The sequence below is a fragment of the Tachysurus vachellii genome, chromosome 1 (genome assembly GCF_030014155.1).
Source record: "Tachysurus vachellii isolate PV-2020 chromosome 1, HZAU_Pvac_v1, whole genome shotgun sequence".
Lineage (NCBI taxonomy): Eukaryota > Metazoa > Chordata > Actinopteri > Siluriformes > Bagridae > Tachysurus > Tachysurus vachellii.
Window position 1 is genome coordinate 23,726,769 of NC_083460.1, and position 12,814 is coordinate 23,739,582.

At 40.3% G+C, this 12,814-nt stretch overlaps 1 protein-coding gene across 2 annotated transcripts in view; it reads left to right on the forward strand.

The window, feature by feature from the left end:
- Positions 1–12,814, forward strand: part of zfyve9b (zinc finger, FYVE domain containing 9b) — a 16,422-nt gene continuing 3,608 nt past the window's right edge. The window contains exons 1-14 of one of the 2 annotated variants that reach the window (XM_060878529.1): positions 1–239; positions 1,023–1,708; positions 2,114–2,213; positions 2,335–2,483; positions 5,138–5,261; positions 5,598–5,720; positions 6,216–6,371; positions 6,487–6,714; positions 7,441–7,523; positions 7,615–7,719; positions 7,953–8,103; positions 10,249–10,329; positions 12,317–12,479; positions 12,648–12,753. In XM_060878529.1, the coding sequence (XP_060734512.1) occupies positions 1,202–1,708; positions 2,114–2,213; positions 2,335–2,483; positions 5,138–5,261; positions 5,598–5,720; positions 6,216–6,371; positions 6,487–6,714; positions 7,441–7,523; positions 7,615–7,719; positions 7,953–8,103; positions 10,249–10,329; positions 12,317–12,479; positions 12,648–12,753 (2,076 nt within the window). In that variant the 5' untranslated portion in view covers positions 1–239; positions 1,023–1,201. Of the gene's footprint in view, positions 240–705; positions 1,709–2,113; positions 2,214–2,334; positions 2,484–5,137; positions 5,262–5,597; positions 5,721–6,215; positions 6,372–6,486; positions 6,715–7,440; positions 7,524–7,614; positions 7,720–7,952; positions 8,104–10,248; positions 10,330–12,316; positions 12,480–12,647; positions 12,754–12,814 lie in introns of those variants that run through there. The other variant, XM_060878537.1, reaches the window with a different exon arrangement.

Here is a 12,814-nt window from a genome sequence, read left to right on the forward strand (position 1 = left end):
ATTCTTTCCAAGTTTGCATTGGATACACACTATCAGGATAATGAATGTAGTAAAGGGACGAGTTTGAGTCTTTGCCTTGAGGACGGTGGTATAATCAGAGGCTACCCTTGCTTTAGACTGGGAGCGCTGTGATCGGGGATTTACTGCACAGCGATTTCCATACAGAGGAACATCACTGAAATCAGCTGTGCCATGGACCTCGTTTCTGACGCTTTCTCGGATGTTTTACACTGATCCAGGTCAGTGCTGAGTGTTATCTCACAGTGACCATTCGTCGTAAGACTAGAGAAGAGGGAGAAAGACAAAAAAAAAACAAGGTCAGCGTTGTTCTGTCGTGAAAGGTAATTAAAACGGACGCGTAACTGGCGCGCGCTTTAGTGACACAGGACATGCGACTGTCGCATTGGCGCAGTCACTGACAGTAGGTGATGAGTGTGTGTTATATGTTGTAATATTTCTGCGCGGTTAGAAACACAGATATGCATCGGTTTAAGGGCAGCACTAACCCGTTCGAACGGATTTTTAGCTAGACTTGGAACAAATGGCAAGATACGTGTTGGACTTTATTATTATAGCTGATGCTGTACGACTGTTTTAGTGGTGTTAAGTGACTGCATGGGTGGTAAACATGAGCCGGGGACATGATGAAGGATATATATAAGAGTCTACCGGCTTTGACATCATCATACACACGCCTTTTATTTCCAGAGTGGGCATTATGGCGCTTGGTTTACGGGCGCAAATGAATGTGCATAAAAAACGTATTGTTTTCACGCCATTTAAACACCCACCACTATTCCTACATCTTGCACATCACATTATTGCTGTGTTCATGAGCCAATAAAGCAATCAGAGCTTAGCTCAGCACATTCTGGGCCGCATGGCAGACGCGTAACTGGATTAGGGTTGCCAGATTGAGCAGACTGTTTCCTAACACCGTTTTTGCATGAATTGTGTAGTGGCGCTGATGAGCAATCTGTTTTTCCATTGTGCATAATTTGCTAAAGTGTTCATTTGCACAGGAGGGAATGCAGCAATGAGACATCCATCAGGCTCAGAAGAAGCTGCGCATGAGTCACTTGTAGGATGCGTCCTGAGATCATGGCTGATTTGGAGCTGAACGCAAAGATCAGTGTGACGTAACGCAGCCCTAAAGCAATGCTGTGCGGCTTCTCGAGCCTTTCTGAACTCTGCTGAGAGAATGAGGCAAGCTGTGAGCGCCACACTCTCGGTGTGGGGTGAGAGGCGCTTGGGGTACACCACTCTAAACGACTCCAGGGAGGCGCTGCTGGAGGACAGCTGCCTGATGCCTGGGCTTAAAGAGGACTCTGTTGTGGAAGAGAAGGAGCTGGCAGACGGCGAGCAGGATGAACAGGAGGCAGTTGTGGGATCCTCACCGTCCACACCTCCAGCAGTGACTCAGAGTGATGGAGCTACACCTGAAAATCTGGAGGCAAACACGCTGTCATCTGCGCTCAGATCAGAATCGAATTCAGGTCGTCGAGGCAGTGTGAACATAAACGTTCATGAGAATGGATCCACTACAGTGAGAAGGGGCTCTCTTGGTGCTCTACTTGTGCAGCGTTGCAGTTCTCTAGGCTCCACAGCCCCACAGTGGGTCCCAGATTCTCAGGCACCTGTGTGTATGAAATGTGGCTCCAGATTCTCCTTTACAAAGAGGAGGCACCACTGCAGAGCCTGCGGGAAGGTAATGGACTAAAATTCTCCCATAAATCCCTTACCCCATGAAAAGTAGTGTGACTAGTCTTATATTTAGCATCAGATCAGATGAATTAATGTAGGCTGTGTTTATTTTTCGAGTCTCTGTGCTTAGAAAGATTCTGATGACATAGACTGCAGTACTTAAATTAACAACCTTCAGCGCACTGGATGTAGACTGACTGCTCAGATTAAAAAAAAGTGCAGATTCATAATTTTGGCAGTTTTAGCAGATATTACTGGCACGTGTCCACTTTTGAAGTGACACTCTGTACTCAGGCTGATTTGTAGCATGGCCTATAGATGTTATTTGGAGCAAGAATTTCTGGTCTGGGTTGCACAGTGCACAGCAGTACCTATTATAGTATATTTTTATATTTCTTTTTATCTGCAGGTGTTCTGTGTGGTCTGCTGTGACTTAAGATTCAGATTGACTCACCTGGGTGGAAAAGAGGGTCGGGTCTGTGTCACCTGTCACGCTACTCTCATTAACAGTGAGTATCTGAATACATAGAACTGCCTTTATTACGGTACAGTTTGTTATCCTGTTTATTATTCATCCATATCATCTAACAACAGCCTTCTTGTGTATCCCTGCCCGTTTCTGCCTTACAGAGACCCTTCGTAAGGAACAAAAGAAAGTATGGTTTGCTGACAGCGTTTTATCCAAAAACGAGACATCTAGTGCCAACAATACTCCGACCCACAGAGATTCAATGCAGACAAATGCACCTGCAGCAGCTCATGTATCTGCAGACCAGACTGTAAGCTCATTTTTGCATTTAACTTAGTTAGCTCATTGTATTAAATGTCTGCATATTCATATCAGAGGGTTATAATGGCCTAGCAATTCAGGGAGTGTTTTTAGCTGTCAATCATTCTGATGTCAATTAGTTTGCCCTCATAAGACTGACCAGACACCTTGGGACTCTTAAAGGAAAAAGCCAAGCCAATGGTATAATCATTGGCTTCTATGAAAGGTGCAGATTGTTTTTACTGCAGGGCTGATCATCAGCTTTCTGATAGTGGCTGGTTTCCGTGTACTCTCACAGTGGCTGATTTCTCTGCAGTGCCTCTGATACTGTGGCTCTTGGTGTCACCCACTTGTGGGCATTGGCGGTACTGCATGACTAACATGGCTGCTTAGTCTTCCTTCTCTGGCGCATTCTCTCACATTTATATGTCTGGAGGTAGATACAAGATCCAAGAATCTAACTCTAGAGATCTCTATTTCGTATATCTCTCATTAGCCCACAACATCCCTTACAAGGAGTACAAGACTGATTATAATCCGTTGGGATTATAGACCTCTTTTATAGCAAAATTTTTTGGGCTTAATCATGGGGAAGATATGAAGATTTTCAGCTAGTGCTTTATTAAAATCTCTATTTACACATTAAGCCTCTAGCACATTTCCTTTCCTGTAGGGAGAGATCCCAACCTGGAGGGTGATTTTTCCTGTAATTGCTGTCATGTGCATGTGAACTACAGCAGATTTTTCTCAATATCCTGCTCTGCTTCCCACAAAAAAACTGTATCTTCAGTTCTTTCATTATTACCTTGGATGGGATCTCCTGGGCTTGCATTTTTTTGGGACATTCATGTGGGTGATTTTATTATAAGCTCCTTTCCTAAAGATGCTCATTTCTGGTACAAAAGGGGGAACTTTCTGAATTCCCTCCTCTACAATGCAAGTTATCTGCACCCCGGTGTCTCCAATGAGGCCCTCTTGCATTATAACCAGTTCTCACCAACTATAGATTATACAGCTGCCTTGTAGCACCCATGGGGAAACAGGGTCCAGCCTGATGCTAAGTTCTTAGAATGGTATCTCCTGCTTTATAGCTCTGGCTGTCTCAAAGACCTTGTTTGCTTCTACTTTTTCTTTTGCATCCTTCTGTTATGGCAACAGAGACAGTTCCTCCTCTGGATTAAGAAATCCTCATTTTTCTTGGTCAGGGTATTTCACTGCTGCCAGCAAATGTCACAGAATATGTAGTTAAAGTTTCTTTGGAAATAAATTGGTGGTGTTAGTGATAACAGTTTAGTGTAGGGATGTCTATGAGTTCTGACCAGTGATCAAAAATGAATCAACAAACCAAAATGTTCTTCTGCTGATGTAGTCAGGTCATGTCTCTATACTAGAGAAAATCCATTCTGGTCTCTTAGATAACTGGGATATACATTAATTTGGTTCCATTAATTTGTTGCTGCACAACACATACTGTACAGTAGTTCCACCAAAAGAGCCCAGAAACTGGATTGAAAGAGCACCCAATGCGAGCAAGAGCAAAATGCCTTCTTGTAGTGACTTTATAGTAATGTCAGGCTGTTGAAGGATAACAATATCTTGGTGCACATCCTACTTTAACTCTATCCCTGTAACTACTTATACTGTAAAAGTGACCACTTGGAAGTGTTGGATTTTCTTGAACACTTCATCACTGGCACAGTTGTTCAGCTTAGTTGTCAGCAATAGCTACAAACTTCTTGGTCCCAAAATCTGTACTTCATCTAAGGTTAACTAGCATTCCACCAAATATTGGAAGAGTTTCAACCCAGATATACAGCCAGAATGGACTCCACCACCTCCATGCAAAATATTTCTGGTCTACCCAGTGTGTGCAGTACAGTATGTACTTGTGATAGAGCTATGTGCTGTACAGTTGAGTGTGTGCCACATAGGGCCAATGAATAGTCTGTACTTTAGAAGCTGCAGGCATCATGGTGGTGCAGAAGGTATTGTTTACAATTTCACAACTTTTTGTCCCCATGTACACATGCATTTCCTCTGAGGTCTCTGGCTTCCCACCTCTCCCAAAAACACGCCAAAAGGTGGATTGGCTACACTAAGTAAACTTCAGGGTAAAAGACAAAATACAAAAACTGAAAATGATACTGGAGCATAACAGGCTGGTAAGGAGCAATTATTATGCAATATCGAGTTGTAATAGCTAACATGAATAACATTAAATTTATTTGTAAGGCGCTTTTAACAGTCTACATTGTAACTAAGCAGATTTACAGAAATATATAAATTCAGGATTTAAATTTCAAGTGCCTAAATTTATCAGTTTATTCCTAATGAGCAAGCTGGAGGTGATGGTAGTGAGGAAAAACTCACTGAGATGATGTTTAGAAGAAATTTTGAGAGGGAACCAGACGCAAAAATGAACTCATCCAAATATGTGTGACACAGAATAGTATGATTCTGAAATAATTTCCTTTTGTGTACTATATGGTCAAAAAGTACACATATGTAGCCAAGTTTTGTTGAACTGATCACCGATGAAGACTTGAGCGCAGAATTGTTAATGGAAAGTGCAGTCTGTAAGCTATCATAGCAAATCATAGGCCTAATCTATCATAGCAAAACTGCTTGTATAACATGTATGCCTTTTTGTTTCTTTATCTCTAGGATATGCCAAACTCTCCTTGTTTGGAGCATCAGGAAGTGGTTAACAGTCCTAAAGGGAGCTCAGCTAAGCCCTTACCACATAAAGGGCTTCCCCCTATCCTCACCTCTACAGGTGTTAAAGGAGGTATGAATGTCTTCAAATAGCAAATACCTTAAAAATTATATGAAAATTAATACTTGTTGAGGAATTAACATGTCCGTGTATGTGATGGTCAGGAGTCATGTTAGTTGATTGTATATCAGGAACTATTAGAAGGCAGTCCTATAGAGTGACAACTCCTGCTGTTACCAGCTGGTCTATTCTGTGTCCATGTTCTGTGCGGATTTCTCTAACAACACTACTTAAATAGAATTCAAACATATTTTTGACACTTACAGTTCCTCAGTGTTCTCAGTCTGAATTCTGTGTGATTACTCTGTCTGTAAAAGGCTTTTGGCATCAAGAAAATATGTTTTGTAGATTACACAGTGGAGGAAAAGCGAACAGAAACTTCGTTGTTAGAGGAGCTTGAGCAAGGTCAAACCGAGCCTCTGGTATTCGTCCTCAACGCCAACCTTCTGGCCATGGTGAAGATCGTCAGCTGTAAGTCTGTACTGTAAAAAAAAAAAAAGACATCTTAGTAGGTGAAAATGATCTATTAGTTACTATGAGAATTAAAACATACTGTAGAATTTTGTCTCTTTCTAGATACCAAGTGCTTAAAATGAGTATTTTTCCAACAGAACAAGACTATTTAAGCTTGAAATGAGTACAAATGTCTAGAAATAGGTTTATTAATCTCATATTATGTGAGTGAGTGAGTGAGTGAGTGAGTGAGTGAGTGAGTGAGTAAGTAAGTAAGTAAGTAAGTAAGTAAGTAAGTAAGTAAGTAGTTGGGGGAATGGATAGGAATATCTCATGACTTTGACCGTGTGGGGACATTTGGCAGCTCTCCAGTAGAAAAACTTTTTTTTTTTTTTGTTTTTTTTGTTAGATTTACAGTAAGTGGAAGCATAGCGTTAATTAGCCATAGAATTGTTTATGTCAATGAAATGTGTGTGTGTGTGTGTGTGTGTGTGTGTGTGTTGACTTGTGCAGATGTAAACCGGAGGTGCTGGTGTGTGACATCTAAAGGTATGCATGCAGTGGGTCAGCCAGAGGTGGTGGTGCTTTTACAGTGTTTACCAGAGGAGAAGCGATTCCCTACAGACATCTTCAATCACTTTATTCAAATCTACTGGGATGCCCAGACAGGTAACGCATTAAATGCTTAAACATTTTTTGTTACTGTAGTCTTGTTTACCAAAATCAGTGTCGTTCAGATCTATACACATGATCTTAATTCTCTTGTTTAAATTTGAATTTTCAGCGGGAAAGCTCTTGAATCATCTGAGTCATTCTTTGGCTGCACGTGGCTTTCTAGACAGTGAGGAGCATGCTGGTTTTCTCTATGTGCGTCCCACGTTACAGTCGTTGGACGGCCTGCCGCTGCCCCCCCAGCCCTTTCTGTTTGGCCTGCTCATTCTTCGGGCTGAGAGTCCTTGGGCCAGGGCCTTCCCCCTGCGACTCATGCTACGTTTGGGAGCTGAGTATAGATGTAAGAACTTTAGCATTATCTATATTGACATATTTTAAAACTGAGCTCCATATCACTGGAAGATCATGAGTTTGAATCCAAACGAAGACACAGGCCTACATGGCAGGGACGTCTAGAAAGAACAACCGGATTTCTCAATAGCTCAGAATTGTACCATGGACTGTGTCTGTGAAGTCTGTGAAAGCAGCAGTTGCAAAAGATCAGCATGATTGAACTGAGCAACATTTACACAATTAGTTTGCATACATCCAACATGATTTGCATGGAGTTTAAACCCCGGAATAAAATCAAACATTGGCTCATCCCTCAGCTGATAATCAAACCCACAACAATGGTGTTTAGCAACAGATAAGTTATCACTGTGCTATTCTACCATACATGTTTTATTTGCGTACATGTAATGTAAATATAGTTTACTGTAGTTCTCATCAGCGCCAACAACCCCGTGAGATTTCACTATATAACTGGTTTATGTTAATACTACATGAATTGATCAATCTTATACTCCATCATTCAAGAAACTTGTTTTATATTAACATTACATTTATTACAAGCATTGAAATCAAGTTTTGTTGAGTGAAGATTTTCATGTAAAATATAAGCGATATTTTTTCTTAAATCCGACTAACCACGTGTTCTTTTTTCAGCCTATGGATATTTAGTTAAAATTCACCATACACAATCACTTTTCTGTTGCTGATTGTTGATGTCTTTTCTGTTCTGCAGTCTATCCCTGTCCTCTGTTCAGTGTACGATTCAGAGAGCCACTGTTTGGTCAGATCAACAACAGCATTATGAGGCTCCTTGTGGTGAGACGCCAGCATCATAATATATTGTCTTACCTCTGTGTTTTAATGCTTGATACGTTATATTTAACGTCTCCTCTCGTGTAATTCATAGGACTTCCGCTTTTACCGTTACACATTGCCAGTAGTTACGGGGCTCATGGTTGATTTGGAGGCACGGAGCACATGCATCACAATCCCAAAAAGCCGTCACGCTGAGGTAAGGCAGCTCACTAGGGCTTCACAAGAAACATTAAACAACTACTCTAATGCTGATATTTTAGAATTGAGACAATTAAATGTCTCGGTCTGATATACTGATGAGACCTAAGAGTCTTACTGAGTATAATGTAAAACACTTACTTCCAGAAGATTCCATACTGAGTTATTGTTTACAGCTGTGACGGCATGCTGTTAATTCAGGTTATGTCTCTTCTCTCGTTGCTTGCTCAGCTTCTGAAGGTGCTGAGTAAGTCGAACGAGAAACTGCTGGCGATGGGCGCTTGCTTTAATGAGCGTGCCGACTCCCACCTCATCTGTGTGCAGACTGCGGATGGACAGTACCAGACTCAGGCAATCAGCATCCATAGCCAGCCTCGCAGAAGTAAGCAAATACACACACACACACACACACACACACACATCCATGTGAACACTCTGAAAAATAAATTCATACTGGTGTTTAGAGAAAGTAAGGAATTAAGCCCTGCCCACTGGAAAGTGACTGGGTAAAATGAGTTTAGTTTACCTTTAACATCCATTTAATGGACTTGAACTGCAGTTCTGAGGAAACCTTCAGTTGGTCCGGATTAAGGGTGTGGCAGCAGTAGAGAAAGCTCCGGTGGTGAATATTAAGTGCACTTCACTTGAGTTGAAAGAGACATACTTTAAGGTGGAGAATTTGATGATCAGTGTAAATCAGCGGTGCCCAGTCTCATCCTCATAGGGCTGGTATTGGTGCAGGTTTTCATACCAATAAAGAGGAAGCCACTCCTGATTCCACCTGTTTAATCGTTTCATGTTGGCTTTCAGTAGACTCAGGTGTGGATTCTGCATGGTTGAAATGTAAACCTACAACCTCACCGGCCCATTGTGGCTAAGATTAGACACCCCTGATGTAAAATATTATCTTTTTTTAAAGATAAAAACTTCTGCCCTTCAGAAGTTTACCATAAGAGAAACTAATAACAATTTAAATCACTCATCCTGTTCAAAAGTTTACACCCTCCTGTTATATGAACTAGCTTATTCAGGGTAGTAGATACTAAGTAGAACAAAATGCAGTTTTTAAATCTACCATAGGTCTGTTTGAGATCTGGATTGAGATTTGGTGTCTGTGCAGGTTATGTTGTATGGCTTAAAGAATTTTCTTGTTCTACTTTTCACTCAGCCCTCATGACCCATGTATGGGGCATCACTGTCTCCCTAGAAGAGAGTCGAATTGTGTTATATTAGGATAGGGATAAAGAGCCAGAAGTGGCCGTTCTATCACTGGACCAAAACCTTGCCAGCAATAGGTCCCCTCAAATATACCGGGTTGAATATTAAACAGAGTTAACATAAACATTCTAGCATTTCTACTGATATTGTCTTTTGTTTAAATCAAAATGACAGAATGTATTTCACACAGGATGGAGATTTTTACCGTTGACGTTGCTATCTAGGGATGCTAATGTGTTCAGTCTCAGCCCAGTTGAACAGCTATGTTAGCTTTAGACCAATTCAGTTAAATTGATTTGTATAGCGCTTTGAGCAATTCAAATTGTCTCAAAGCAACTTTACATACGTTAAGAATAAGTTAATATTTATCTCTAACATTTATCCCTAATGAGCAAGCCGGCGGCGACAATATGAGGAAGAAACCTTGAGAGGAACCAGACTCAGAAGTGAACCTCATCCTCATTTGGGTGACACAGGACAGGAAATAATATAAATATAAATAATGTCCTTCCTACAACAGTTTGTAGTTGAGTGAACTAATTAGTACTATTACTGACGAGTTCACCACAGACTCAACACTAATTTCTGCCTTCCGAAATTCTTCAAATGATTGCTGATGAAGACCCATCCACAGCAATCCCATGAGTCACTGACTCTCCATGTAGATTAATCCCCAGCAGAGTGTTCACTTGGTGACAAGACTCCAACCAGGGGTAAGGCGTCAGGATTGATGTAGTAGGTCCGGAGGAAGAGGTACTCAGACCAACATGCCTTATGCTGCATGCGCACATCGAGCGAAATCGTGATCATAGATCACAGAGATCATTTATTTTCAATGAGAGCTGGCAACTTCACGTGGTGACTAGATATGGACATGTCCAGAGTGACTACCAATGGCAGTAGAGCACAGGTAATCAGTGGAAATGAGCATACACTTCTTCTGCTTCATCTCATATGATATGATGCAGATATACACACACTGCTGAATTTTATATCCAAATGCCAAATCTCTCTCCAGAATGTTTCATCTTAGCAGTAAGAAAACTGATAGACGTTATTACTATGGCAACTATTAATAGAAACGCCTACTTATGATTTTACAGTACAGCGACTGGTGTGTGTGTGTGTGTGTGTGTGTGTGTGTGGGAACGTAGCTTTAGGCAGCTCTCTCAACTTCTATCATCAAACAGCATTAATGATCACCAGGGGGCGTCAAAAATACGGTCTGAAGAATCCTACATTATTGTAACGTTCTACTCGGCTTTCTAAATCAGACAAGTATTAAAATGAAATTATTTTTGTCTCCAAGTTACAGGCTCCTGTTTTTTCGTGTTCAGTGGTGCACTGAAGGCTTCATCAGGATATCTGGCCAAATCCAGCATAGTTGAAGGTTTGCAGTTTATATATTTATTGAAGCGCTGTCTTGTTGAAGTAGATCACAAATGTGTCTCGGTTGTTCCGTGCATGAGTGTAAAAGCAATGATTTGTCTGTCTGTACACACACACACACACACACACACACACACACACACACATATATATATATATGTGTACTGTATATGTGCAGGACAAGCACTAACAGTGAACAGTGTGTGCTTCCTTTCATGAAACACTGACCCACTTTCTATTTGAATCGATATAAAGAAGATGAAGATTTTTAATCATAGAGGCCAGAGATACATCATATGTGGCTAAAAATATTCAAATATTATTAATCTTTATATTATTCTTTATAATAACCTTTTGTTTTATGTTTATGATCTATAAAGCTGCATTGAGATAATGTCAATTGTAAAACGCGTTATACAAATAAACTTGAATTGAATTGAATTAAACTGAAAATATAAACACTTCTAAGCCCCATATCAGAAAATTTGTTAAAAAACAAAAAACAAAAATACGTCTGCACAATTTGTTTCAAAGTCTGCCAGACAGATGAGATGAAGATTAACTTAAAAAGCTTGGAACAGTTAATGATCCCAAGCTTTTTACTTCACTTATCTGTGAACCAAAATGCCCTTTTGTGTACTTTTTATTTGTTGGTCAAATATGTACCTAAATGTTTTTGCAGACAAATGTAATCACAAATCTTAACAAGCATCAATTTTACTGGACAAATCACAATGCAGGAAAGTCCATGATGATTTCAAGTAAGCAAACAAAACATTCTTTCTATAATCCTACAAAAAATGCTTTTATTCACCACAATTATCTTGTATTTAAAAGTTTGTGACACCTACGGAGAAATAGCTAACACCTTTGGAGAGATCTTGGTACTTCCTTCTTTAATCCATTCCCTAGGATTTCATAGCTCTATCTAATGCAAGGTCTGAAGCTTCTGGCAGAAGAAACTAGCTCTGATATCTTCTGGGACTTAATCATTAATAATGCCATCGATTTTTGTAAGAGCCTTGTGTATAGCCTTATGTAAGTTCATGAGCTTCTAATTGAGACATTGTGTTTTATGAGATGCTATCAAGATGGGCTTTTTTAAACATTTTTATAAAGCTTCCACACAGCTTGAGGTAATAAAAGTGTTTGAGTTTAAGTGACAGTTCATTTTAAAGCTTGACAATACTAGAATATACTAAACTCTACAGGACTATATGTGTGAATTTTTTATACACTTTTTTCCTTTCTTTACCATCCAACTAACTGTGTTTGTATCTGTGTCTGTGCGTGTGTGTGTTTGTGTGCAAGTGTGCATCAGTGTGTGCGTGTGCGCGCGCGCGCGTGTGTGTATTGTGCTCATGTCCTTAAATGTGTTTAATAATCTTGTCTCAGACTTATTGACATTTGCACTGAACGTGGTCATGATCTTGGTTGAGATTTTAGATTTTGTGCTTTTTGTGGGAAAATGACAAAAACTGTTTAAACTTCAAGCACAGGATTCTCCTAGCAGCGAAGGCACATACTTACTTTGATAACCAGTCTCGTGTTCGATGCATGTGAATTCAATAGGGCTTTGGCTGAATGCATGTTGTAGAGATGTGATGTTGTTGTCATGTTTCGGCCCAAATCGCCAAAATCTTTGGTTTTATTTTGAAAAATTTCAATCTCCTCTAATGCTAGTAATTCATGTAGTGTATTTGCTTTCCGCATGCACAAAATTTGGTAAGTATTGTCTTCTTCTAGAAAACACAGCCTAGTCATTAGTAAAGAAGGAAAAAGGATTTAGCTTTTGACGTGGTCTTGTCTTTACTTGGCCCCCTATTGACTCAGTCTTTACTCCATCTTTCTAACACTAACTCACAGTGATTATTTAACTTCATATCAGTTTGGCCGAGCAGCAGGTCACTGTCCAGATATTTACAGCAGTAAGTGTGAACAGTATGAGTTCTTCTTGCCAGTCAATGACTGACTCTTTATCTTTTCAGATGGATTGTTAGTCCAAGTGACCATGGAAACCATGCTGGAGCTACGGCGAGCTCTTCGAGACATGAGAGACTTCACTTTGACCTGCGGAAAACTCCACCAATCTGAACGACAGGAATACGTACACATTCGGTGGCAGGATGAAGAGCCGCATTTCAATAAGGGGTGAGACACAGGATTTGTTTAACAGGATAGTTCGGTGTATCTTTACCACAATGAAGGTTTCAACTGATAAATAACTAAATGACCACAGCGGTGCTGTTTACTTCTAAACATTTGTTGTGTTAGACCAGGTGTTTTATTTACTCCTCTCTTTATCCATCTGACTCACAGCATAATCAGTCCTATTGATGGGAAATCTATGGAATCCATCACTTGTATAAAAGCGCACCAGAGATTAGAGTATCGAGCGAGTGGGAAGGTCATACGCTGGACAGAGGTACACAGACACTATTGTTACCATTCAAATACTGTACTTTTCTTTTTGACTCATTGGTTTT